The sequence below is a fragment of the Centrocercus urophasianus genome, unplaced genomic scaffold, assembly GCF_019232065.1.
Source record: "Centrocercus urophasianus isolate 14NV4802_14NV808 unplaced genomic scaffold, USGS_Curo_1.0 seq_1135, whole genome shotgun sequence".
In the NCBI taxonomy this organism is placed as follows: Eukaryota; Metazoa; Chordata; class Aves; order Galliformes; family Phasianidae; genus Centrocercus; species Centrocercus urophasianus.
Window position 1 is genome coordinate 48,694 of NW_024884293.1, and position 24,002 is coordinate 72,695.

The 24,002-nt window shown below is 66.1% G+C and overlaps 7 protein-coding genes across 7 annotated transcripts; 3 read left to right on the forward strand and 4 right to left on the reverse strand.

Moving 5' to 3' along the window:
- Positions 1 to 616: 616 nt before the first annotated feature.
- On the forward strand, positions 617 to 2,101 carry ANKRD34C (ankyrin repeat domain 34C). The gene has a single exon (XM_042809244.1). The coding sequence runs from the start codon at positions 617 to 619 to the stop codon at positions 2,099 to 2,101; it is 1,485 nt and encodes a 494-aa protein (XP_042665178.1).
- A 1,293-nt stretch (positions 2,102 to 3,394) lies between these two features.
- TMED3 (transmembrane p24 trafficking protein 3) lies at positions 3,395 to 5,309 on the forward strand. The gene is made up of 3 exons (XM_042809246.1): positions 3,395 to 3,547; positions 3,938 to 4,186; positions 4,485 to 5,309. The coding sequence occupies exons 1-3, from the start codon at positions 3,395 to 3,397 to the stop codon at positions 4,719 to 4,721; spliced, it is 639 nt and encodes a 212-aa protein (XP_042665180.1). The 3' UTR covers positions 4,722 to 5,309.
- A 1,224-nt stretch (positions 5,310 to 6,533) lies between these two features.
- LOC122155416 (putative gonadotropin-releasing hormone II receptor) lies at positions 6,534 to 8,461 on the reverse strand. The gene is made up of 4 exons (XM_042809248.1): positions 8,416 to 8,461; positions 7,518 to 8,071; positions 7,128 to 7,332; positions 6,534 to 6,988 (listed from the first exon to the last, which is right to left on the reverse strand). The coding sequence occupies exons 1-4, from the start codon at positions 8,459 to 8,461 to the stop codon at positions 6,534 to 6,536; spliced, it is 1,260 nt and encodes a 419-aa protein (XP_042665182.1).
- A 1,123-nt stretch (positions 8,462 to 9,584) lies between these two features.
- LOC122155415 (mesoderm posterior protein 1-like) lies at positions 9,585 to 11,029 on the reverse strand. The gene is made up of 2 exons (XM_042809247.1): positions 10,181 to 11,029; positions 9,585 to 9,803 (listed from the first exon to the last, which is right to left on the reverse strand). The coding sequence occupies exons 1-2, from the start codon at positions 11,027 to 11,029 to the stop codon at positions 9,741 to 9,743; spliced, it is 912 nt and encodes a 303-aa protein (XP_042665181.1). The 3' UTR covers positions 9,585 to 9,740.
- A 2,947-nt stretch (positions 11,030 to 13,976) lies between these two features.
- On the forward strand, positions 13,977 to 15,167 carry LOC122155412 (mesoderm posterior protein 2-like). The gene is made up of 2 exons (XM_042809245.1): positions 13,977 to 14,843; positions 15,060 to 15,167. The coding sequence occupies exons 1-2, from the start codon at positions 13,977 to 13,979 to the stop codon at positions 15,162 to 15,164; spliced, it is 972 nt and encodes a 323-aa protein (XP_042665179.1). The 3' UTR covers positions 15,165 to 15,167.
- A 610-nt stretch (positions 15,168 to 15,777) lies between these two features.
- On the reverse strand, positions 15,778 to 21,162 carry LOC122155417 (alanyl aminopeptidase, membrane). Its single transcript, XM_042809249.1, has 20 exons — positions 20,475 to 21,162; positions 20,129 to 20,271; positions 19,918 to 20,054; positions 19,715 to 19,841; positions 19,472 to 19,626; positions 19,287 to 19,400; positions 18,835 to 18,978; positions 18,693 to 18,758; positions 18,499 to 18,564; positions 18,175 to 18,347; positions 18,003 to 18,079; positions 17,780 to 17,913; positions 17,653 to 17,708; positions 17,420 to 17,567; positions 17,248 to 17,339; positions 16,982 to 17,092; positions 16,733 to 16,900; positions 16,522 to 16,662; positions 16,334 to 16,415; positions 15,778 to 16,191 (listed from the first exon to the last, which is right to left on the reverse strand). The coding sequence occupies exons 1-20, from the start codon at positions 21,080 to 21,082 to the stop codon at positions 16,033 to 16,035; spliced, it is 2,901 nt and encodes a 966-aa protein (XP_042665183.1). The 5' UTR covers positions 21,083 to 21,162; the 3' UTR covers positions 15,778 to 16,032.
- A 99-nt stretch (positions 21,163 to 21,261) lies between these two features.
- On the reverse strand, positions 21,262 to 23,982 carry LOC122155418. Its single transcript, XM_042809251.1, has 4 exons — positions 23,817 to 23,982; positions 23,591 to 23,711; positions 22,687 to 23,496; positions 21,262 to 22,232 (listed from the first exon to the last, which is right to left on the reverse strand). The coding sequence occupies exons 1-3, from the start codon at positions 23,905 to 23,907 to the stop codon at positions 22,776 to 22,778; spliced, it is 933 nt and encodes a 310-aa protein (XP_042665185.1). The 5' UTR covers positions 23,908 to 23,982; the 3' UTR covers positions 21,262 to 22,232; positions 22,687 to 22,775.
- Positions 23,983 to 24,002: the final 20 nt, after the last annotated feature.

Here is a 24,002-nt window from a genome sequence, read left to right on the forward strand (position 1 = left end):
GTGCTCGCAAGGCTGGCAACCAGCACACCTGGATGGGGTGACAGCAGGGGCTGAGTCTGTGGGGCTGCCTGGCAAACATTGCATCTGAAATGAATTCGCTGAGAGAGGAGCAATGCCATAACATGAATTATGAGCCGAGGGAAGGCAGTGCCAGTGCACCTCCCAGCTGGCTCCAAGCAGTGCTGTCACTCCAGGAGACCCCAGAGGAAACAAAGCTTTCCTCCTGCTGCAGTTCCCCCTGCACCCCAGCACCCCCAGCAGGCAGCACACAGCACTGTGGCAGAACCACGGCATGATTTGGATCGGAGGACGTCTTACAGCCCCTCCAGTTCTAACCCCTCCATGGGCAGTGATACCTCCCACAGCCCGGCGCCCCATCCAACCTGACCATGAGCACTTCAAAGATGGGGAACCCGCAGCCACCCTGGGCAGCCTACACCAGGGCCTCAGTGCCCTCGCGGTACAGAATCCCTTTCTCATGTCTAACCTAAATTCAACCTCTTCCAATATGGGAAAGTGCTGCAGGGCTGCCCATGTGCAGAGGGCTCAGCGGAGGCTGCAGGGGGGCTCACCTCTCCATCCCATTCCTCCCCAGCTGCCGTGAGCCCTGCATGCCATGGATGAGGCGACGGAGCTGCAGACCGGGGGGAACTCCCTCCTGAAGGCAGTGTGGCTGGGCCGGCTGCGGCTGACCCGGCTGCTGCTGGAGGGGGGGGCCTACATCAATGAGAGCAACGAGAAGGGGGAGACGGCGCTGATGGTGGCCTGCATCACCACGCACGTGGACCAGCAGAGCATCAGCAAGGCCAAGATGGTGAAGTACCTGCTGGACAACAGGGCCGACCCCAACATCCAGGACAAGTCTGGGAAGACGGCCCTGATGCACGCCTGCATCCGCGGCGCGGGTGGCGAGGTGGTGACCCTGCTGCTGGACAACGGGGCCGACCCCAGCCTGGAGGACCACTCCGGTGCCTCTGCACTGGTGCACGCCATCAACGCCGATGACAAGGATGTTTTGCAGCACCTCCTGAATGCCTGCAGAGCCAAGGGGAAGGAGGTGATCATCATCACCATGGACAAGTCGGCCACCGGCGCCAAGGCCACCAAGCAGTACCTGAACGTGCCCCCACTGCTGGACTTCAAGGAGAGGGCCTCCCCTGAGACGAGCAACGCAGCACTGAAGGCGGCCGCCCCATGCCCACAGCCCGCCGAGCAGGAGCTGCCCCCCGGGGACGGTCCTCCCACCAAGGCCACCCCTGAGCCACCCTCCCCGGGCTGGAGGGGCGGCACCACCACCAAGAGAGCGCGGCTCCCGCAGCTGAAGCGGCTGCAGTCGGAGCCGTGGGGGCTGGTCGCGCCCTCAGTGCTGGCTGCGCACCACGAGGAGCAGCGGGTGCGCACGGATGACGAGCTGGTCAGCAGCATCGGGGAGCTCGCGCTGTGCAGGAAGGCTCCCCTCAGCCGCAGCAAGGATGCGCCCCTATTCCCGCTGGTGGACGAGCAGGCGCTGCGCACGCCTCCAGCCCCCGGGTCCGGCTGCAGGAAGGGGTTCGAGAAGGGCCCCCAGCGCCTGCCTCGCAGGAGCACGGTGCCGGAGCCGCCGGAGAGCAGCGAGGCGATGGAGGCCCTGCACTGGCGGCGGATGAGCGCCGAGCACCACGAGTGCGACGCCGGCATGGCCGAGGCGGGGAAGGTGGCTGCGGAGAGGAGGAAGCTGAGCGGCTCTCACCTGGCTCTGCTGGGTGGTTCGCGGGAGGCTCTGGATGGCGCCCCCAGCACCTCCCCCGCCGCCGCCCGCCGCCCGCCCAACCTGCTGGAACGGCGCGGCTCCGGCACGCTGCTGCTGGACCACATCGCGCACACCCGGCCCGGCTACCTGCCCCCCCTCAACGTCAACCCCAGCCCCCCCATCCCCGACATCGGAGCCAGTGGCAAGGCCCCCTCCCCGCTGGCTGCCGGCTTCAGGGCCCTGGTGCCCGTCGCGCCCAGCTCCCCCAAGCGGGGTGACCTGAGAACCAAAAAGAAACTCCTGCGGAGGCACTCCATGCAGCTGGAGCAGATGAGGCAGCTGTCTGATTTTGAGGAAATCGTGGCACAGTAGCTGCTTTCCCGGGAAGTTCCCCAAACTGCCCTCTGTAGGAACACACACGGCAGTTCGGAGCGGGGCGGTGCTGCCCTGGGAAGCGCTGGCAGCCCTGGGCTCGAGGCCCCATGCACAGAGCACTTTCCCCAGAGCTGGGGGGACAACAGGTGGCAGGCAGCACAGAACTGAGTGCTTGGAGCCCTGCCATGCCGGCTGCTTTTGGATTTTCCCCCCCCCCTCGAGCACTTATCTGAGAAATCCAATCCCAGCACGTTTAGGTAGAGGCAGGCATCACACAAAGGCTCCCGGCTGCAGTGTGTTTGTTCCTGGTTATTTACGATCCATTCTTCATCCCTCCCACTCATCCCAATGCAGAAAACGGTCTGGGAGCCCCACGCCAGGGAGTCGGGGGCTGACGTGTGTGTGAAGTGCCTACCGGGAAGGAGCTCAACGCTGCGAGAGGATGGAGAGCAGAAATAACCCTCCTTAGCGATTGAATGTATTTATACCCTCACTGTGCTGCAGAGGCGAGACAACGCTCAGAGGTCCTGCGATTCCGTTTCCAAGCGCTTGGCAACACAGAGCCAGATCCGCTGCTGGTGCAGCTGGGGAGCCGTGCGCAGAGCTCCGGGTTTGGCACGCTGCGCCCGCGGGGAACGCGGCTGCCCGGCCCCGCTGCGCTGCGGGTACCCGAGGATGGATGCGCCGCGGTTCCGTCGGCACGGGAGCGCCCTCTGGAAATGCGTTTTCGATTTAAATGTGTTGTTTAGAGTAAAGGTGGGCTTATATTTTTACAGCCTTAAAGTTTATACTTGCTGTCGCTCAGATGTCTTACAGACGGAATTTCAGGCACGCTTTATCTCTAACCATGAAGTTCGTCTTCTATTTTTGGCTGAGGAATCCCAAATCCCAGAGTTTTCATTCGCGCATATCCCCATATCTTTATTGACGCTTCCGCCGGCGCGCTCTGACGGCGGCGCTGCAAACACAGCTCAGCTTCTCTTTGCGCGGGGGCTGTGAGCGCGCATCTCACTGCGGGAGCGCGCATCTCACTGCGGGAACGCGGGGCAGCGCCGCGCCGCAGCCATTGCCGCTCGCGTGTGCGGTGCGGGGGTGACGCCGTGTGACGGACGGCGGTTTTACATCCCCGCTCTGCCCGCAGCCGCCCGGCCCCGGCCCCCCGACGTCCCCCGGCCACGCACGGAGCCGCCCCAGCCCGGAAGCGCAGCGGTGCCGCCACGTCAGGGAGGGACGGCCCCGGGCGGGGCGAGCGCGGGGCCGAGCGGCGCGGCGCGGTGCGGGGCGGGCGGGATGCGGGGCTGGGCGCGGGGCTGGGCGCTGGCCCTGCTGCTGGGCGCTCTGCACGCGAGCGGCACCGAGCTCACTTTCGAGCTGCCCGACAGCGACAAGCAGTGCTTCCACCAAGAGCTGGACCGAGGCCTCAAGTTCACGCTGGACTACCAGGTACGGCCCTGCTCCTACCCGTGCCTCCACCCGTGTCCCCCAGCCCCTGCAAAGCCCCAAGCAGGGCGACCCCCGCACCTCTCCCCCACAGCCCCGCTCCCCCCGTGCTGCCCCGGGAGCTGTGCCCAGACTCGAGCCCAGCAGAGCCCACATCAGAGCTGCTTGGGATGTGCCCACGGTGGTCCCCCAGCCCGGTGGTGGCGGCCATCCCCCCGTTCATTCTGCCCGTGGGCCCTCAGCCTGGCCCCTGCCCGTGATGGGCTGCAGTGGCACGGTGCCGTGCTGCTCAGGGCATGGCTGTGCATGTGGCACATTTTGGGGCAGCATTCCTCTGCCCGTGGTGCCGGGTTCTCAGGGTTCAGCAGGTGCTGCCCACATCTCCCTGTGCAGGTGATCACCGGGGGCCACTACGATGTCGACTGCTACGTTGAGGACCCCAACGGCCGCACCATCTACAGGGAGACCAAAAAGCAGTACGACAGCTTCCCGCACCACGCTGAGCTCACGGGGATCTACACCTTCTGCTTCAGCAATGAGTTCTCCACGTTCTCCCACAAAACCGTCTACTTCAACCTCCAGGTGGGCGACGAGCCGCCCATCCTGCCCGACATGGGCAGCCGCGTCACGGCGTTGACACAGGTGTGTTGCAGCATGTGGCCAAACGCACAACCCCGTGCGACCGCGCTCGCTCCCTTCCCCTCTGCTGAGTGCAGAAGCGCCCGCTGCCAGGCAGCGCCGTGCCGGCCTGCTGGTGGCAGAGCGGAGCCGCGGTGTCAGGCTGGGGCGCAGAGCCCTCGCTGAGCCGCGTGGTGTCCCGTTGCCCACCGGGCTCCGGCGCTGCCCCTTGGAGCAGAGCCGCGTCGGCGGAGCCGGCAGCGCGCCCCTCCCCCTGCCCAAGCCGTGCCTGGTGGGTGGCGCTGCATCCCTGTGCCCCCAGATGGAGTCTGCCTGCGTCACCATCCACGAGGCGCTGAACGCGGTGATCGACTCCCAGACTCACTACCGCCTGCGGGAAGCGCAGGACCGCGGCCGGGCTGAGGACCTCAACGGGCGCGTCTCGTATTGGTCGGCTGGGGAAACCGTCATCCTCTTCGTGGTCAGCGTTGGGCAAGTGATGCTGCTCAAAAGTTTCTTCACTGAGAAGAGGCCGGGCAGCAGTGCAGCTGGCACCTAATGCCACAGCTGTGCCATCCCAAACTGCAGGAGGGAGCCGGGGTTTTCATGGTGCTGTAGCGGGGACGTGGCTGGGGATGGCATGGGGAGTGCTGCTGTTGCTCGCCCGGGTGCAAAACAGCTGCCAAGCACCAGCATCCCCGCACATATCGGCAGCAACCCCCAAGATGTCACCTGCCTCACCAGTGCCAGGCCACCTCTGGGCCGTGCGCCGCCAGCCCAGGTCAGCTCCCCACCTGCAGACTGCAGGCTTTGCATCTGGCTGCGTGCGCACGGCTCCCTGCTGTGCCTGCAGTGGGCAGGTTGTGCCCTGAGCGCACACAGCATCTTCCATGTTGAAATTTCAGCAGGGGCTCTTGGCTTCTTTATTTTGTCTGCTTCTCCCTGTGCAGCATTTCCTAGGCCACAGGAGTAAGCAGTGTGCTCCACAGAAGATATTTTTGTACTTAGCTGAGTCTATGCCGGAGCCCCATCCCCTTCCCTTAGTTGTAGCCCTCAGGGGCAGCTGGCTGCAGCACCCAGCCAGCTCCAGCAGCACCACTTTGTCCTTTTACTTTGCCACTTCACAATAAACCCACACGATTCTGTTCCTGCTGCTGTTATTGGGCACTGCTCCCAGCATGGCATGGCAAAGCTCCTGCCCCATCGTGCCCCAGATCCCCCCAGTGCTGTCAGCGACTGTGCATGGCTGCTGCCCTCCTGGGAACCTGGCATGACACTGCTCCTCGTGCATGGCTGCACCTGCAGGTGCAGTGCCATGCCATGCAGCCATGGTGTGGGATCAGGGCATCAGCACCATCCCTCAGCCCTGCCATCACCAGCCTGCGGGGACTGCAGCTCTGTGCTCAGCTCCCTCCCAGCTCCCTGCAGCAACTGTAAGGCTCTTGCGGTGCCTCCAGAGCCCAGCCTACCCTGGGGCCGTGTCCAGCCCTGCTGCAGAACGGAGTGCAGGGATGTGTGCCCAGAGCTCACAGTGCCCATCCCACCCATGCACCTGATGGAGTAACGCCAGACTCCTACTGCAGACCTCTATCCAAGGGGATGCATTTTGGCAGCTCCAAATTCCTCCCGTATCCACTGCCCGCTTGCACTCTGTGCCAGGTCCAGGCTGGTCCAGCAGCAGCGTCAGGATCTGACAAATGCACTTACAGCACAATTCCATGCACCAGATCCGGGGAACCCCATTGACGAGTGCCTCACTGCCCTCTCCCCACCAGCAGCCCCCACCCTTGCAGGGACCCCAGCCACAGCCCACGCTGGGGCCGGGGCTGCAGCCCCCACAGTAGCAGAGCAGCAAAGCTGCGTCCCTGGCCCCGGCAGCACCACTGGCCTTGGAGCAGCTGCTGTGCTGCTGGGCGCTGCCAGGCTCCCGCACTTCGCAACGACCTTCAGCAGCAGCTCAGATCCTGTCCCCAGCAGCAGGCGGGTGCAGGGCTGGCACAGGAGCAGAGGGACTGCAAGCCCTGCTCTGTGCAGCCCCCAGCAGCGCTGTGGGGATGGCAGAACCACCCTGCCCTTGGGGACAACAGCCAGGGTCCCTACACGACCCATCCCCAGCCCCAGTGCAGCCACGTCCACGGATGCAGGCAGAACACAAGATGGCCACAGGATGCTTTATTTGTGTTGTGCTCCAGCACGTATCATAAATGGGTGCAGAGAGGGAAGAGGGGTGGCTCACACCCACCTGGCTGTAGGAGCAGCTCTGCCCTACCACTTACAGAAGCATTTTGGAGCAGAGCCCCCACTGCCTGCCCTCGCTGTTGTGCCCTTCCAGACACAGAGTGCCATCTTCGTGGCATCAGGCTGCCCTGGCTCACAGCGCACTGCTCTGGCAGGAACTAGCCCCAGCAGGCAGCTCCAGCTCAATAGGTGGCTGTGGCCCCTCCGTGCCCCCTGTACTCTGCCTGCCCCGCAGGGATGAGGCCGAACAGTGGAAGGAACCCGTGGCTGAGGAGGGTGGCTCAGGCTCAGGGTTGTGCCCGCAGGGACAACTGCAGCGCCTCTGGAAGGGGATGGTGAAGAGCCCGTAGGTGATGGGGTCCAGGCAGGCATTGAAGAGGCCGAAGATGAAGAGGATGTGGGAGAGGGATGGTGGGACCTTTTGCTGCATGGCCCGCGGGCAGAACCAGTACCACAGCCCCAGCAGATAGTAGGGGGTCCAGCAGAGGATGAAGGAGGAGACGATGACCAGGCTCATCTTCAGCGTGCGCAGCCGTGCCCGTGGGATGTTGCTCCCAGAGCACCGCAGCGGCACGTCCCTGGAGGAGACTGAAACGTGGGAGTGGGACCGGTGAGCGGGGGGCTCAGGGTGGGAACCACACCCCAAGCAGGGAGCAAGGACCCCCACCATCCCGGCTGAGGCTGCACACTCGGATCTGCTCGCAGGCCCCCTGCCAGCCCCACTCACAGAGGCCGGAGCCCATGCGCCGGGAGATCTCGAGCAGGATGCGTGTGTAGCAGCACACCATGATGAGCAGCGGCAGCAGGAAGAGGCAGGAGAAGCTCAGCATGTTGTAGAGGGTCTCGTGCCAGGGCTGCGGGAAGCTGCCGCGCGTGGTGCACTGCGTGAAGTTGTGCGGGGCGTGCAGGGTGACGGTGTGGAAGAGGAACAGCTGGAAGCGGAGCAGAGGTGGGACGGGGCTGAGATGGAGACCCTGCCCCTCCCCAAGAGGCACCCAGGGGTCTCAGAGCACCTGAGCTGCAGGGTTGGGCCCCGCACCGAGGGCTCACGGCGCTGCCACTCCTGAGAAGCCCCTGTGGCCCCCAGGAGCGCGGGGTGCGTGGGGCTGGCAGGCACCTGCGGCGCAGCGAGCGCGGCGCTGAGCATCCACGCGGCACGGAGCATGGCGCGGTTCCTGCGGCGCGCGCGGGCGATGGCCAACGGGCGCAGGATGGCGGCCTGCCGGTCCAGGCTGATGACGACGGTGACGAAGGCGGAGGCGTACATGGCCAGCAGGCGCAGGTACATGAGGAGGCGGCAGGCCAGGTCGCCCGCCCGCCACTGCAGCGTGATGTTCCAGACGGCATCCGACGGCATCACCACCACCGTCACCAGCAGGTCGGCGGCAGCCAGGTGCCGCAGCAGCAGGCGGATGTGGGAGCGCCCGCCGCCCCCCCGGCCCCCCGCCGCCCGCAGCACCGCCACGTTGCAGCCGGCCGAGAGCACGAAGAGCACGAAGGTGGCTGCCACTCGGGCCTGGGCCGCGGGCGAGAAGGTGGGAAGCAGCAGCAGCTCCTCGGCACCCTCGGAACGGGGGCTCCAGGCACAGCCCTGCTTGGGGTGGGACGTGCTGCTGGAGGGCTCCGTGGTGTCGTTCCCCGCCTCGGGGCCTGGGTCCAGCCAGCCCCCTCCTGCTGCGATAGGCAGATGGGCAGCACGGCCCGCACAGGGCTGGGGGTGCTCAGGGGAGGGGGTGACCTACCGACCCACCCAGAAGCCCACCTCAGCTCGCGGCATTCCCATCTGCAGCCCCGGCACCCAGAGAACTGTGGGATTCTGGCATCGCAGGTAAGCATGGGGAAGTGGTCTCAGCCTCCCCTACCCCCTGCCTGCCCCAGGCCATCGCTGCCGCCCTGTCCACCCCACTCCAGAACATCCCTCGTGGTCCTACTCAGGGACAAAGGCACTCCCCGGTGCAGGAGCCCTTTGGTGCAGCACCCCATGCTCCCTGCACCCATCTCCCTGCACACCTCACCTGCAGCAGCAGCATCCTGCCCCGTTCCCCCGCCGAGCCGGGCCATGTCAGGGCTGCTCAAACACCACCCACTCGCTGCTCCCAGTGCTCCCACATTGGCATCAGCTGCAGCCAGCTGGGATGCGGGCAGCAGGGCCGGCAGTGCAGCACTCTGCTGCCTGCAGCCACCTCCGCTCCCGCCCAGCACCCCGCCGGCTGCTGCCCTTGGCAGCTCAGGTTGCTCCTTGACGTAGCCAACCTGCATGGAACGACTCCGTCCTTTACCCCGCATCACCCACACACGGATGAGCGTGAACAGCCTCATGCACACAGACACATGTGCACAAAGGAACACGGTGTGTTACCAGCCCGACGGGCCTGCATCCAGGCGCTGCGGGGTGCCCGGAGCTGGGCTTGCTGCTGCAGAGCCGTGTGTGTGGGGTGCACAGTGCTCGTTGCTTTGGAGTGCATCGTTTGTGGGGACCCGAAGATGCGCAGGTCCCATCTCCCGGCTCCTCCGTAGGACCAGGGCTGCGGGCTGGGGGAGGGGAACGCGGCTCTTTTGCATCTCAAAGGCTTCGTCTCCCAGGCGGAGGGCATTACCGTAATTAGCAAGTCACCTCAGTCATTTCACAGATAAGCGGGGCTCATTAGCCCTGCAGACCTCCTGCCCCGGGGACCCCGGTGCGCGTTAGCATCTGCCCGCCAGTCCCGGGATGGGGCTCCGCACCGCCCGACAGCCCGACCCGCGGGGATCCCCTGCAGCCGAGTACCCGCCCTCCACCCGGGACCCGCGGGGTCTCCAGCTCGGTGGGGTGCGGCCCCCAGGTGACCCTGCGACGTGGGGCCCTCCCAGGCTCCGGGCACGGGGTGCGGACATCGCTCAGCTGTCACTGAGCCGCACCTGGGCAGTGCTGGTGAGCTCCATTCCCAGAGCTGGAGGTGTCTGTCCTGATACCTCCCGGCAATTGCTTTCCCAGATGCTGTCCCCAGCTGCACGCTGCCGGCTCAGGGCCCCGCAACGGTGCTGGCTCTGTGTCACAGCCCCTGCCCATGCCCAGAGAGATGCCCTGGTGCAATTTCCCCAGCTCAGCTATCCTCTCAGCCCCAGCATGACAGCTGTGCATGTTGCACCCATCCCGCGCGCAGCAGCTGCTGCAGGAATGGCCACGTGGCGACAGAGTGGGCAAAGGGGTTTATTTATGTACAGTCACAGTATATTATGTACAGTCAGCCAGCATGGATCCGGGCTCCAAGCACCTTGCTTTCACCACCCCCTTGCTGTCCAAGGGGGGACACACGTCTCCCTGGGTCCTGCAAGTCGTGGGCGTCCAATGGTGCGTGGCTCAGTCCTGGGGCTGCGGTGGGAGCAGAGCCTCCAGCAGAGAGAGCAGATCTGCTGAGATGTCCTGTGGGGAAGAGAGAATCGGTGAGGAAAGCACCAATGGCAGGGCAGGGATGCAGGGCAGGGCTGGGTGTGGGTCAGCAGCATTAGGGGCTGGCAGAGCCCACCGTCAGGAGGGCACCCACTCAGGTACCAGCAGGGCTCTGTGCTAGCTGATAGGAGCCCAAACGATGCAAGGAAGGGTGGGAGCAGCTGAAGGATCCAAGCACCCCACATACACATGCCATAGGGTAGAGGGGGGTCCTCTCCATTCCCAATCCCAGACTACATCACTGTGACCCCAACACCACTTCCACACACCACAGGAGCACTCTGAGCACCCACCAGAGAGATTGTGCCCAGCCCCACATCAGTATCCCAGCTCCACGGCCACGCACATACCTGGGTGACCATCTTTGCATCCACAAAGTCTGGCAGCAGCAGCCCTGTGTCGAAGATGGGGTCACTGGGGGGATCTGAAGAGGTCCCTGCCACTGCACAGTGAGGAGAGGATGGCCAGGAGGACACGTCGGAGGCGAGAGCCTCGTGCAGCTCCGGGGGGGTCCCCGCGGTGGGGCTGTAGGACGGTGATGACCAGAGCCCCATCCCCGCATCAGGAACCACGTGCAGCTGCGGACGGGTCTCCAACACGGGGCCGTTGGAGAGCGACCCCCAGGTCCCCGTCCCCGCATCCAGAGCCCCGCGCAGCTCTGGGGGGGTCCCCCAACCCTCCGAGCCGGGGGGCGAATTCTCCTGCGGGGCTGGGGAGCGCGGCCGGGGCTGCGGGGGCTGGCAGCAGCCCAGGCCCCCGGGGCAGAGCGGGCAGCGGCGGGCGGCCGCCCCGCGGCGCAGTAGCAGCACCTCCTCGCTGAGGCCCAGCAGCGCCGAGAGGTGGGCGATGTAGCGCGTGGCGAGGCGCAGGGTCTCGATCTTGGTGAGGCTCTGCCCGGCGGGCGCCAGCGCGGGCGGCAGGTAGTGCCGCAGCCGGTGCATGGCCTGCGCCAGCCGCCGCATCCGCAGCTTCTCCCTCTCGCTGGCGCTCTGCCGTGAGCCCCCGGCCGCCCCTGATCCCCTCCTGCCCGCCGGACCGCGGCGTGGTGCCCTGGCAGGGGGTGAGAGGCCGCAGGAGTCGGGTGAGGGTGCCGGCGAGCTGCTGCTGTAGCCCTCGGGCTCAGGCACTGCGGCGAGACCCCAGTCGTGCAGCGGAGACGCGGTGCGGAGCGCGAGGCCGGGAGCTGCCTGGTGGGCCATGGCTGAGGGCTGAGAGCCGCCGGCCCCGGAGCCCTGGCTTTATGCCGGGCCGGAGGTGTGAAGCGGCACCTCCGTGGCCGGCGTCGGCAGCACTTCAAAGGCGGGGGGCGAGGGCAGCCGTCCTTTGAACAGGCGGGTGAGGATTTTTACCCCGGTGGTGTGAGGCTGCTCTGCGCTGCCCGCCCCCCGGCACTGCCCGCATCCCAGCACCGGCTCTGGCCCGGGGCCGGGGGAGCCCCCCCAGCAGGGATGCACGCGGGGTCTGCGGTGCGGTCTGCCGCAGGGTGCGTGCGGTGGGCTCGGCTGCTCTGCGGTGCAACGCGTGCTGCAGACACAGTGGGGCTGGCAGGTTTCTCTGTCCCCTCGCATCCCCGGTCCGGTAGTCCCAGAGCCCAGCACCGCGCTGTTCCAGCCCATCCTGCTCCCCAGTGTGACCTACGGGCCAGGGTGGGTCCAGCACCGTGCCGCCACCCTCAGCCGGGGCAGCGGGCTTTGCCCAGGCCCCCCTGCAGTCCCGCTAATGGCATTTCACATGCTGGCACTAATGAGCCCTGACGCCTGTGGAGCCGCCCGGCTCTGCCTACACCCGGTGCCCAAAGTCCACTGCTGTGACTGACAGCCCCCGCGCTGCACCCCCGACTCCCGCCTGCCCCCATATCCCACAGCAGCTCTGACCCTGCTGCCCCAGTCCCGATCTCCAGTTCCTGCAGTAGCACCCGCAGGCGGCACAGCCCCACAGACCCCGGCCCCTCCCGACATTCGTGGCCCTGTCCCCGCTCCGGGGGCTGGGAGGGGGCTGGGAGGGGGCCCCCCGCCGCGTTCCCAGGCCCCGCACAGGAGTCGCGCGCTGCGGGTGTAAAGGTTTCCAGGGAAACGCGGCACCGCGCGGGAAGGAAAACAGATCAGGGAGAGCGCCTGGAAGGCCGGGGGGGAGAGCATCCCTGTGCCGCTGCGCGGCCCCACCGCACCGCAGCTGCACGTCAGCGGCGCAGCCTGGTCGTGCGCTGGGACGGCCCCTGCGTGGCACGGGGTGAAGCAGCGCACGCAGCCCCCAGGGCAGGACGTGCGCAGCCCCTGATAGCGGAGCTGCTCAGCCTTTCTGCTCGCGGGGCACGGAGCTGCGCGCAGGGCACGGAGCCGGGCACGAGGCACGGAACCGGCTGCGGTCACGGGGTGCGCCGCTCCACGGGGAAGTGCTGGCGATGGGACTGCGTGAGCCACCGCTTCATCAGCAATGGTCACATGAAAGTCATTCGGTTTTCCCCGCGCATGCTGTGACATGGAGGTGGTGACATCAGCCCTGCCTATCAGTCACCCCCGGTGGGGCTGTGGCACATCCGCACTCCTCGCCACGCTGGGCAGCACCAATGCTGGATCTCCATCCCTCAGCAGTCACACTGTGTGGGTGTCACTGCATCTGAGCACACAGCAGTGCCGACACAGCAGGCGCTCCCTGCCCACCACGCACTGTGCCCAGCACTGCTGGAGCCACGCACACCCTGGTGCACGTCGTGCTGGCAGGGCACATCACCACAGGCACCCAGGCACCCGCCACCCTGCTTCAGGCTGTCTGCCACCAGCCGGGTGCCACAAGGACACAGCATTTTTCACCCTGCGGATGCCACAGACGCAGCGGATAAATGCTGGTGATTTCCCAGCTGTTCCTCTGCCCTCGGTGGAAGAAGTGCCCCTGCGCCGTCCCATCCGAGGGACGAGCACACTGGAATGCTGTACAGCTCTGTGCTCAGGCTCCTGACACCAGCTGCACACCCACAGGGTTGGAGCTGCACTGGGGACCTGGGGGTCTGCAGAGGATCCAGCCCAGAAGCGCAGAGGGGTGTTTGGGGGCGCTCAGAGGGAGCTCCACAGCCACGGGCACAGCCTTGGGCACAGCCCCTTCCCCACACATCCCCCTGCGCAGTCCCACAACTGCTCCCCCCTGTTCCCAGACCCCCTCCTGTGTCTCATTAGCTGACGAGCTCCCAGGTAATGAGTTTTGCGGCCCTGCTGGGCAGGCACTTCCCACCTCCCTCAGTGTTTAGACAAGTGCTGGAGCGCGGCCGGGGCTGGGGTCAGAGCCCCTGCAGAGCAGTGCCTGCAGCTCCTTACTGGGCAGCCGGGATCCCCTGCTCCCTCCATGCTGTGCTGATGGAGTGCAGCACAGGGCACTGCGCTGAGGATGCAGGGATAGATTTTGGAGGCCAGGAACCCAGATCCAAACCTGAGCACTCCTGCAGCTCCCATCCCATCTTGGCACTCTCCTGCCCAGCACCAGCTCTTAACCCCAGGATCTCCCACCCACAGTTCTACTGGCTGAGCCCAAAGGCCGCAGGCAGGACCTGTGCCCTGGAGCACCTCACCACAGTGCTGCCCACATCCTGGGGTCAGGGCCTGGGGTTTGCCACAGCTGGGCAAGCAGCATGGCTCACTGCGTGTCCACAATCACACAGATAGTGTGCCGAGTTGCATGTAAGCATCTCAGGGACACACAGCAGCATCCCACAGAGTCAGGGAGACTGGAGCAGCATGGCTGGATGCAGAGACACTCAGGACCTCCATCTCTCAGCCACGCAAGGGGCAGAGTGGTGCGGGGATGCCAGGGATGCTGGCAATGGAAGGTCAAGGCCTCGCTGCCCCATAGTGCCGTGCCGCAGTGCGGGAGCTGGCAGGGCTGGTCGGCACGTTAGCATCTCTCACGACCGTGTGAATTGGTCCTTGCACACTTCCCAGCACTGGGCAGTGACAATTAAGGGCTGGAGGAGTCAGAACTGACACCTCCGCAAATGGGTCCGGCTTTCCCAGGCTCCCGGTCCAGTCCCAGCCCACACCATGTAGGTTTTGACACCTCCAGGTGGCCACAGAATTGCCACCTCACACCTTGGGCCCACATAAAGCCAGGGCTGCCCAAGGACCCCCAGACGTGCGCAGCCCCAGAGCGGAGCCCGCCATGGCCGGGTCCCCACTGCCACCCCGCAGCCTCCAGACCCCAACAGCCACCACTCCGACACCAACCGGGGAGCTCTGCAGACCCAGCGGCGGGTCCGGGCTGCGGCGGTGCGGGGGTCCGGCGGGCAGGAGGGGATCAGGGGCGGCCGGGGGCTCACGGCAGAGCGCCAGCGAGAGGGAGAAGCTGCGGATGCGGCGGCTGGCGCAGGCCATGCACCGGCTGCGGCACTACCTGCCGCCCGCGCTGGCGCCCGCCGGGCAGAGCCTCACCAAGATCGAGACCCTGCGCCTCGCCACGCGCTACATCGCCCACCTCTCGGCGCTGCTGGGCCTCAGCGAGGAGGTGCTGCTACTGCGCCGCGGGGCGGCCGCCCGCCGCTGCCCGCTCTGCCCCGGGGGCCTGGGCTGCTGCCAGCCCCCGCAGCCCCGGCCGCGCTCCCCAGCCCCGCAGGAGAATTCGCCCCCCGGCTCGGAGGGTTGGGGGACCCCCCCAGAGCTGCGCGGGGCTCTGGATGCGGGGACGGGGGCCTGGGGGTCGCTCTCCAACGGCCCCGTGTTGGAGACCCGTCCGCAGCTGCACGTGGTTCCTGACGTGGGGATGGGGCTCTGGTCGTCACCGTCCTACAGCCCCACTGCGGGGACCCCCCCGGAGCTGCATGGGACGCTGGGCTTTATGTCACAGCCCTCACCATCACCGCTGTGCAGCATCAGAGCAGCGACCCTGATGGAGCCCCCGCGGAGATGCGCAGCAACCACAGGCACCAGGACAGGTCCCTCCTGCTGCACGGAGCCCGCAGCCCCCTCCCTGTATCCTGGGATGAGAGCAAAGGCCATGGGACCTTCAGGACTCCACACATGCGGCTCTCAGGTACACACGGGTGCATGCGGGCTGACGGTGGAGCCTGGGATGTGGTGGGGTGGGATGGAGGATGCTCTTGCAGTGCACATGTGTGCCGTGACCAGGGTGACTGCATGGGGTGTGGGCACAGCACAAAGCACACCGAGATGCAGAGCCAGCCCAGGATGCATGCACATGGCCACAGCACTGCCCCACACAGCCGCCTGACACACAGCCTTTCTGCAGATCGGCAGCCCCCTGGACCAGGACCTGTTCATCTCCTCCGACGTCCACGGGACGCCTGTCCTGCCCGGCTGCAGCCCCGCACGGTGCTGGGGGTGGTGGAGCTGATGCGGTGCCCACAGCTGATGACGCAGCGTGGGGACAGTGCCAAGGGGCACTGCGGGACACTGGGAGAGGCTCCTCATTAAAGCTGCTGTGCACTGCTGCACTTTGCCTTTGGTTATTGCGGGGCTCCTGATCACTGCGTTCCGACAGGGAATGGGGCCCCGAGGGGGGGTTGTGGGAGGGCAATGTTCAGCCTTCACTTCCACATTACACACCTCGATGTGCTGCCCCCAGTCTGGGGCTTGGTGTACTGTCCCACAGCTCAGAGACGTCCCCAGGGCTAGAGTGACAGAGGGACCCCATTTCTGGCCTCCCTCAGCCCTCCACCTGCCCAAGTCCTACCGATCGCCGGGGCACGGCGCCCATCCACCCGCCGACCCCTCCATCCTTTCTGCACCCACGAGGGTTTGGGGTTGGGGCTCGAGGAGCGGCCCCAACCCCCCCCCCCCCCCCGCAGCGCCGCGGCCGAGCTCACACGCAGCCGTCAGACGGAGAGGCCGAGCGCTGGCGTCGGCGCAGCCCCCGGAGCCACTTAGCACCGGGATCCTAACAGCCTCCGCTCCAGCCATTTCCTGCCCCGGCCCCGCTCAGCTTCGCAGCCGCTGCCACACCGCGCTCCCGTGCACCTCTTTATTTACGAGACCCCACGTCTGGCACGAGCTCTCGCTGTACCCGGCCCCGTGCCCCCCGCCCATCATCCAGGCGCCGGGCGCTTCCCGTCACGAGCAGCGAAGGGCTCGGCCGGGCGGGCCGGGGCGGCGGGCGGCAGCGCTCCGGGGTGGGCGCGGGACGGGGACGGAGCGGGAGAGCGGCCGGAGCGGCTTCGGGGAGCGACGGCGGACCCCGCGGCGCGGTGGTGCGCAGAGCAGACTTAGCTGGAGGCGGTCTCGGCGCTGAACCAGGCGAGCACGACCTCCTTGTTCGCATTCACCCAGTTGATGTTGGTCCTGGTCCGCTCCAGCGCCTGCTCCAGGGCGCGCGTCCCCGAGCCGAAGCCGACGTCCTGGTTGTCTGCCTTGAACTGCTCCAGCTGCGAGGGGGGGACAGAAGGGCTGGGGAGGCGGGGGGACCCCGCAGCGAGCACACCGCGACGGCAAGCGGAGCAGGGCACACGCAGGGCTCGGTGGGACAGAGGGACCCGGGTGCAGAGGTGCCAGCTGGCAGCCGCTCACCTGCTGCAGCTCAAACTCCGTGTTGAAGCGTTGGGTGACGGCTGTAATCAGCCGGGAGAAAGAGAAGGAGCCGCCGCCGTACCTGGGGGACGGGACAGATGGCTGAGCCGTGTTGGAGCTGCCCAGCGCCCCCCCCGGCACACAGGCAACTGCTGCTGCTGTTGCTCCCCGCCCCACGCAGTGCTCACTGGCTGAAAAGTGTCTTCCAGTTGCCTCGGATGAAGTCCCAGGCCAGCGGCTGCCCCACCACGTTGCTGGCGATGCTGTTGATGGTGGAGGTGGCGTCCTGCCTGCGGATCTTGGTGGAGTCAAGGGTGTACTGCAGGTACCTGGGTGGGGGGAGCTGCCAGGTGAGAGGCTGCAGGGGCAGAGCCGGGTCCCCCCCAGCCCTGCACCCACCGCTGGAGGATCCAGGGTTCAGTGCTGCAGGTCAGGGCCGTGCGCAGCTTGTCGGCCTCGGACACCACAGGAGCCTCGAGGAAGCGCTCCCATATGAAGTCCCACGCCTCCTCCCCGCCTGTGGCCACGATGCTGCAGTAGATGGCAGAGCGCAGGTTCGGGGCAATGCTGTCGGGGAGAGATGTCTCAGCTGGGAGCCCTCACTGTGCTCAGCCTCTCTGTGCCCAGCCACGGCACTGCAGCACTCACGGGTTGTTGTTGACGTTGTTCTTCCACTGGTTGAAGAGCTCGGTGGCCAGGTCCTGGCACTCAGAGATGCTGTAGGAGCAGGCTGTGCTGATGGCATTGATCTCGTTGTACCTGGGGGAGAGAGCAGCCCGCGGGGCTGGGATGGGCGCACAGCCTCCGGCACCCACTGGCCACATGGGGGGCTGCGCGTCCCCCCTGGAGCACAGTGCAGCGAGCGCCGCACCGCGCACAGGGCAGCAGGCAGCCCAGGGCTCTGCGGCACTCACTGATCCATCAGGTTGACGGGGATGGTTGTCCAGTTGCTGGTGACGTTCTTGTAGTGCTCAAAGAGCGGAGTCACTTGCTTCTGGATGTATTTCTGCAGGGCGGGTGGGCAGGGCTCAGCATGCAGCCCCCACAGCAGCCCCGGCCCTCAGCACCCCCTGGGGCTGCGCTCACCCTCATGGGCCCGAACACTTCGCTGCGGTCGAACATCAGCTGGAAGTACTGCAGGTTGCTGAGCGCTGCCTGCCAAGGCATGTACTCTGTCTCCCCGCTCAGGAAGCGCGTGGTATTCAGTGCCAACGTCACATCGACTTGCAGTGCCCTGCAGCGGGGAGATGGCAGCGTGGAGATCCCTGTGCCACCCGTGCCGTGCATCCCACCGCGTGCCGCCCAGCCGCCCCGCTCACCTGGCCAGGTTGAAGGCATCATCGATGATCTGCGCCCGGTTGATGATGGGGATGACCTGGGGGAGAGCAGAGGCGGTGCCACAGGGCAGCGCCAGCGTGGGGCGTGTGGGATGGGAGTCCCACGTACCTGGTGGTTGTTGGAGAGCTGCTGCAGGAGCTGATCCCAGTTCTCCTGGTTGTAGTTGACGCGGAAGTAGCCGCTGACATTGAGGTTCAGCAGGAGCCAGGTGGAGCTGCCCACACTGAAGTTGCTGTTGGTGTCTGTGCGGGCAGAGGGGTTCTGCTCCTGCCCCGAACCCACCAGCACATGGGGGGGCAGCGAGCCCCCAGCCCAGACCCCAGCACCATACCTGAGACATCCACCAGCCAATACCTGTCCCCAGTTCTGCTGGGCGTCATCCAGGTGATGGGGACAATCCAGGTGTAGCTGTGCAGGGGACACAAGGCCAACAGCCATTTCTCACCACCCACCCCCCCCATCCCCTCCGCACTCCACAGCACCACAGTCCCAGCCCCACTCACTTGAACACGGAAGGTCTCTCCACTGTGGAGTTGGAGTCGAGAAGGAAGTGGCTCTGCTTGATGCTGCCGTTGAGTGTGTTGACAGTCACCAAAGGGAAACCCATCTGCAGCGTCCAGCGGTCCATGATGTTACTGATGGTGTTGGGCAGAGGCACGCCGTTGTTGTTGACAGCCTGTGAGAGGTGTTGGCAGTGTTCCTCGGTGCTGTTGGGCCCGGCCCCATGCAGGAACCGAACCCCTCGCCCAAGGGAGAATGCAGCCACTGGACCTGGAGGGGGCGGGGAGGGTGGGAGCAGCACGGAGGGCTGCCCACTCCGCTCATACCTCCTGCAGGTGCTCCCACAGGTCTGTGTACACGGTGTTTCCGTAGGCAAAGGTGTGGAGGTAGGACTGCAGGAGAGCACCAGGAGAGCTGGGTGGGGAGGGGCAGAGGAGCCCCGTGGAGCCCCAGGGAGGGGAAAAAGACCGCCTGCCGCAGACACATGCACCACAGCGCAGCCCAGCAACCCTCAGCTCACCTGCAGCCCCTCCTTGAACACGTCTTCAGTGAGGAAGTCAGAGAGCATCCGCAGCACCGACGCTCCCTGCGGAGACAGCAGTGAGGCTCTGAGCACACAGCGACCGCCGGGGACCTCGCGCTGCCCGATGCTGAGCACCCACCTTGCTGTAGGCGATGCTGTCAAAGACCTCGCTGATCTCTGCTGGGGTGTTGATCTCATCCTCGCTGAAGGTGAGCGGGTGGGAGGTGGTCAGGGCATCGGTCGCCATCACCAAGTGCAATTCATTCAGCACCATCAGGTCTTTCTGCGGGGGTCGGTGCAGCCATCAGTGCAGCACTTGCAGCAGGGCAGCACCTGGGCGCTGGGCAGCAGGGGGTGCCCGTGCCCTCGCCTCGTATCCCCATGCCCCTGCCTTGTGCCACATACTTGTCTCCCGTGCCTCATGCCCCACACCCATGCTCCAGGCCCCAGACGCATGCCCCACATCCCGTACCTGTGCTCTACACAGCATACCCGTGCTCTGTACAGTATAACTCTACTCTGAGCCCCACACACGTGCCCCAAGTCCCATACACACGCCCTATGCCCCACGTCGCTGGGACCAGCACTCACAATGTTCCAGGTGGGCTCTGCTGAGTCTGCGCCCAGGTACTCCACGTAGGAGGCAAAGCCCTCGTTCAACCACAGGTCGTTCCACCACCGCAGCGTCACCAGGTTCCCAAACCACTGCAGAGGAGTAGAGCGCCCTGTCAGCGGGGCACCGTGGCTCCAGGGGCGAGCAGGGGCCCGGCAGGTACCTGATGGGCCAGCTCGTGGGCGATGACGGTCACCACGCGCTCCTTGTTGGCAATGGAGGAGTAGGCGTTGTCATAGAGCAGCGAGTTCTCCCGGTAGGTGACCAGTCCCCAGTTCTCCATCGCGCCCGCGTTGAAGTCGGGCAGGGCGACCTGATCTGGAGGATGGAGAGGCGCCATTGGCACATGGCCACAGCTGGAGCAGCTGCCAACAGCACAGCACGGCCCCACGCCCCCCGCACCCACCGGACTTGGGCAGCGGGTATGCCGTGTTGTAGTGCTTCTCAAAGAAGCTGAGGATGGGTCCGGTCTTTTGGAGCGCGTATTCGCCCTGCCCTTCAGCGATGGCTGCGGGGCGGCCCCAGATGCGGATCTGAGAGGAGAGATGGTGCCGGGCTCAGCTGCTGCCCTGGCTGCGCCTTGGGTGCGCGGGATGGCGCTCGGCTCACCTGCACCTCCCCAGTGTTGTTTTCTACACAGTCAAACTGGCTGACGATGAAGGCCAGCAGGTAGGTGGACATCTTGGGCGTGGGGTTGAACTGGGTGACGTTCCAGCTCTGCCCATCCATCTCCAGCTGGTAGGTGTCTGCAGGGAGCACGGAGCAGCTCAGCCGCCCGCCCGCCCGCCCACCCGGCGCAGAGCTCCCCCGCCCCACTCACTGTTGGCAGGCATGTTGGAGATGGCCTTGTGATCGGAGGGGTGGATCATCGTCACCGTGAAGACGGCCTTCATGGCCGGCTCATCAAAGCAGGGGAAGGCTTTTCTCGCATCAGGGGCCTGCATCTGCGTGGTGGCCACCACCCTGCAAGCGAACCCATCAGCACCGCGGCGCCCGGGCTCTCGTCCCCTCCGCCAAGGGGCTGACACCCCGTGAGGAGCCAGAGTCCCCTGCCCGCTCACAAGGGCACGTGCACACAGGCAACCTGCACTCATGGAGAGGCTCCTGGCACCGCGGCCACCTCCCCCCGCAGCACCATGCTCCCTCCCCGCCAGCCTTGCGCCTACTTGGTGACGTTGCCCTCGGTGTACTCGCTGCGGTAGAATCCAGCCAGGTCGTCGGCCAGCTCCCCGGTGAAGTTGCTGAAGAGGCGGTAGCTCTGGCCCTGCTGCAGCGGCCCGGCCAGCTGCACCACCAGGTACTGCGTGTTGGTCTCCAGCCACGTGTTGCTGATGGCGGGCGGTGTGGAGCCGTTCACCGCGTGCAGCGAGGCGTGGAAGCCATTCTGCAGCGTGTAGTTCAGCTTGTTGCTGTGGATCAGGATCAGGTCGGTGGCTTCCTCGCAGGTGAAGACAACGCTGCTGTTGCCCCTAAAGATGTACATGTTGTTGGCATCGGGCGTCAGGAAGGGCTGCAGCGTCACCTCGTAGCTCTCTGGCTTCAGCGCCGTCGGCAGCCGCCAGCGGTTCCAGGGGTTGTTGGGGGCAGTGGTGGTGGTGGTGGTGGTGGTGGTGGTGGTGGTGGTGGTGGTGTCGGTGCTGCCGCTGCCTCCTGACAATTTGTTCTTCTCCTGTGCATACACCACAGACAGCGCAATGATGGTGGCCACGGCACCCAGTGCCAGCACGATGCCCACGATGCCCACGCTCTTGCTGATGAAGAAGCCGGCTGCCATGGCGAGGCTGCGGAGCGGCGTGCAGAGGAGCTGTGCTGGGCTGGCACGGCTTTTAGCCTCTTGCTTCCACAGGGTTTATTAGTCCAAGTTAATGGGTGAACAATTAAAAGACCATGAGGCTCAGGATGAGCCTTCCACCCACCCGCCTCCCCGCACCGCAGCTGCGCTAATCCTAAGCACTGGGGCACTGCGGGAGCTCAGGGCTGCACCTCCAGGGATGGGCACAGGAGCGGGCATGGCTCCGGGCCAGGGCTCCCGGCATCCCTCCAGGGCAGCGGTGTGGCCCTGCAAAAGGAGGGACAGAGAGGGGTCACAGCCAGCAGCCGCATCCCCACCTCACCATAGGGAAAGCGGTGCAGCAGGGCGGGTGCTGACCCTCAGCAAGGGCACAGCCAGGGCCCCCTGTGCAGGCAGGGAGAGCACGGCATCGCAGCTGGGGGTCCTCAGAGCCAGGGAGGAACTCCCCTGCCTCTCAAAGCCCAGGGCTGCATTAACAGGTGTGCGCTGGGAGTTCGAACTCCAGCACTCACATACCCCGCACAGGCTGGCCATACCGTGCCCAGCAGCTCCCCATGTGCCCCTGAGCTGGGGATCCCAACCCGCACAGCACACAGCTGGGAGAATGCTGGTGGGTCTGGGGGCTCAGTTTCTCCTGCGCCTCCCAGCTGGGAGCTGAGCAAAGGCACCGGGCCAGGCGCACTGCGAGTGGCTCGTGACCAGGACACACCTTCCTCGTGCACCTGCCTGCATGGGAGAGAGAGCAGCCCCAACCTCGCTGGGCCGATCCCCCTGAGCTCTGCCCAGGGCTCCAATGGGCACAGCCAAAGACAAAGGAGCAAAGTCCCCATGCAGGGCAAGGTGGGGAAGAGAAAACATTGTGTGCACCTCACAATGGGAATAGAAACTCGTTTTCCCAAGGACTGATACCTCCAGCGGTGTGACCCGGGCTGGTACGGCTGGCAGAGGTACAGGAACAGAGTGCAAAGCAGGGCAGGGGCTGAGCGGTGTCCTCAAGGCACTGCAGCTCCCCGCTGTGCCCAACACTGTGACCTGTGCCCAGCAGCTCCCAGATGCATATCTCTGAGCCTGAGGAGCAGCACCACTTCCCTGCACATCCCCTGCCCCGCACGGCTCCACCGTACACACTGCCCTGCAAAGGCACTGCACTGGGGAACACCGTACCCCGAATCACGGCTGGGGGGGGGGGGCTGCCCGGAGCCCGGCGGTGCAGCCATGCCCCCCGCACAGACATCTCGGCACCGCACTGCGGGCATTCGACCCCGCACTCCTCCCACCTCTGCCAGCTCTCCCCAGCCCCGCCCGCCCCCCAGCCCGCGTCCCCGCTCGCACACCCGTAAACATCGCCCCACGGGCGGACACGGACGCGACACCTCCTGCCCCGGGGCGCGCAGACAGGGGCTCACCCCGCAGCCCCCCACGCACACCCCACAGCCCTCCGGAGCTGCCCTCGCTCCGTCTCCGCGTGCCCCTCCCGGAGCCCTCGCTCACACCGCGCTCCATTCCCCCGTGCAGTCGCAGCTCCCGTCCCCCCGCCCGGCCCGCGGAGCCCCGGCAGACCCCAGCCCCATCCGTGCCCCACTCACCGCCCCGCGCTCAGCCGCGGCGAAACGCGGCCGCCGGGACTCCCGTCGGTGCGCCGACCGCTGCTCACCGCCCCGCTGCCGCTGCTCCGTTAACTCGGGCGGCAGCGGGAGGAAAGTTTCCTCCCCGAACTCCAGGGGAAGTAACCTGAACCGCTGCTCGTCACCTTAACCCCTGGGCTGCTGGCTGGGGGGCGGGCAGAGGGGGTCCCGGAACGGACATCGTGTGCCCAGCACAGGGCCGGAGCCCGGCACAGGGCAGGCACCCCAGGTCCTGGCACAGGGGACATCCCAGATGCACCACTGCCCTGTCTGGGAGGCACTGCTCGGGGGCACCAGCCTTTACCAGCACACAACCCCAGAGGCGGCAGGGAAGGGAGCAGGGCAGCATTCGACAGCAACACCACCAGGCTGTGCTCGCCCAGCACCCGGGCACCCTGCAAATCATCCCAGCTCGGGGGTGCCACACCGCTCAGCCCCTGCCCAGCACCCCATGTCCCACCCGGCTCCCATGTCCCTCCCTCCATGCTGTGCCCCATGCGGCTCCCTGCGTCCCACCTGGCACCGCCTGTCCCAGCTGCAAGCAGCCTGCGGGGCTGGGTGGATGTGGATAGATTTGCAGTTGGCAGCCCTGTGCAGTTTCTGGGAAGCAGGGCTGGAGCGTTTCTCCCCTGGGAGTGAGAGGGCTCACCCAGTCCTTGGCAGGGTGAGGGCAAACACTGCAGTTTGGGCAGTGCAGGTGCCTGCAGAGGGGCTGGACACATGCCAGGCTCTATCTGCCCACATCCCCCCTCCTCACCAGTGGCGAAGGGTCTGGAGGACAGGGGAGTTCCCACAAGTGAACCGAGCTCAGGAGAACCCTGCGCCCATGGGTGCCAAACACACCCGGCTGGTGGCGGGTCAGTACCTGGCAGCCACGCAGGGCTGGGACGGGGCCCCAACGCCAGTTCTTGCTTCCCCTGTGCAGGCAGCTGGGGAGCACAGTGCTGGGCGGTCCCTACGCTGCTGGGCTCGGGGCTGCAGCTCTCCTGGGTGTGGGGACGGGACCAAGGGCTCAGCCCATCCCTTTCTCCCTGCCCCGTCCTGCGCGCGGCAAGGCCGGGGCTACAGCAGGGAGCAGCAGCGGGACTTACCCAGCCCTGTGCTTCCCAGCTCCAGCAGGATACAGGAAAGGGCGGTGGGGATGCAGCCCGTACCGGAGGTGCCAGAACGTCTCCTTGTCATGTGCAGCCAGGCACGTCCTGCGCCAGTGACCACCACGGCACTGGGCTGGAGAAAAGGCACTGCTCGCTGCAGCCAGGATTCCCCCAGCCCCGCTC

What these genes read in the sequence shown, in the direction of transcription:
- LOC122155417 (XM_042809249.1), bottom strand. Translation starts at nt 21,082, where the DNA reads ATGGCAGCCGGCTTCTTCATCAGCAAGAGCGTGGGCATCGTGGGCATC. An exon ending in ATACCCGCTGCCCAAGTCCG is followed by an intron (nt 19,627 to 19,714) that starts GTGGGTGCGGGG and finishes TCCATCCTCCAG; the next exon opens with ATCAGGTCGCCCTGCCCGAC. An exon ending in GAGAGACCTTCCGTGTTCAA is followed by an intron (nt 18,080 to 18,174) that starts GTGAGTGGGGCT and finishes TCCCCTGCACAG; the next exon opens with CTACACCTGGATTGTCCCCA.
- LOC122155416 (XM_042809248.1), bottom strand. Translation starts at nt 8,461, where the DNA reads ATGGCCCGGCTCGGCGGGGGAACGGGGCAGGATGCTGCTGCTGCAG. An exon ending in CCGCGCTCGCTGCGCCGCAG is followed by an intron (nt 7,333 to 7,517) that starts GTGCCTGCCAGC and finishes CTCCGCTTCCAG; the next exon opens with CTGTTCCTCTTCCACACCGT. An exon ending in GCGCATGGGCTCCGGCCTCT is followed by an intron (nt 6,989 to 7,127) that starts GTGAGTGGGGCT and finishes CCCACGTTTCAG; the next exon opens with TCTCCTCCAGGGACGTGCCG.
- LOC122155412 (XM_042809245.1), top strand. Translation starts at nt 13,977, where the DNA reads ATGGCCGGGTCCCCACTGCCACCCCGCAGCCTCCAGACCCCAACAGCC. An exon ending in TCCACACATGCGGCTCTCAG is followed by an intron (nt 14,844 to 15,059) that starts GTACACACGGGT and finishes GCCTTTCTGCAG; the next exon opens with ATCGGCAGCCCCCTGGACCA.
- LOC122155418 (XM_042809251.1), bottom strand. Translation starts at nt 23,907, where the DNA reads ATGACAAGGAGACGTTCTGGCACCTCCGGTACGGGCTGCATCCCCACC. An exon ending in GCTGGGAAGCACAGGGCTGG is followed by an intron (nt 23,712 to 23,816) that starts GTAAGTCCCGCT and finishes CCCCACACCCAG; the next exon opens with GAGAGCTGCAGCCCCGAGCC. An exon ending in CAGCCCTGCGTGGCTGCCAG is followed by an intron (nt 23,497 to 23,590) that starts GTACTGACCCGC and finishes CCTGTCCTCCAG; the next exon opens with ACCCTTCGCCACTGGTGAGG.
- LOC122155415 (XM_042809247.1), bottom strand. Translation starts at nt 11,029, where the DNA reads ATGGCCCACCAGGCAGCTCCCGGCCTCGCGCTCCGCACCGCGTCTCCG. An exon ending in ATGCAAAGATGGTCACCCAG is followed by an intron (nt 9,804 to 10,180) that starts GTATGTGCGTGG and finishes TCTTCCCCACAG; the next exon opens with GACATCTCAGCAGATCTGCT.
- TMED3 (XM_042809246.1), top strand. Translation starts at nt 3,395, where the DNA reads ATGCGGGGCTGGGCGCGGGGCTGGGCGCTGGCCCTGCTGCTGGGCGCT. An exon ending in AGTTCACGCTGGACTACCAG is followed by an intron (nt 3,548 to 3,937) that starts GTACGGCCCTGC and finishes CTCCCTGTGCAG; the next exon opens with GTGATCACCGGGGGCCACTA. An exon ending in GCGTCACGGCGTTGACACAG is followed by an intron (nt 4,187 to 4,484) that starts GTGTGTTGCAGC and finishes CTGTGCCCCCAG; the next exon opens with ATGGAGTCTGCCTGCGTCAC.
- ANKRD34C (XM_042809244.1), top strand. Translation starts at nt 617, where the DNA reads ATGGATGAGGCGACGGAGCTGCAGACCGGGGGGAACTCCCTCCTGAAG.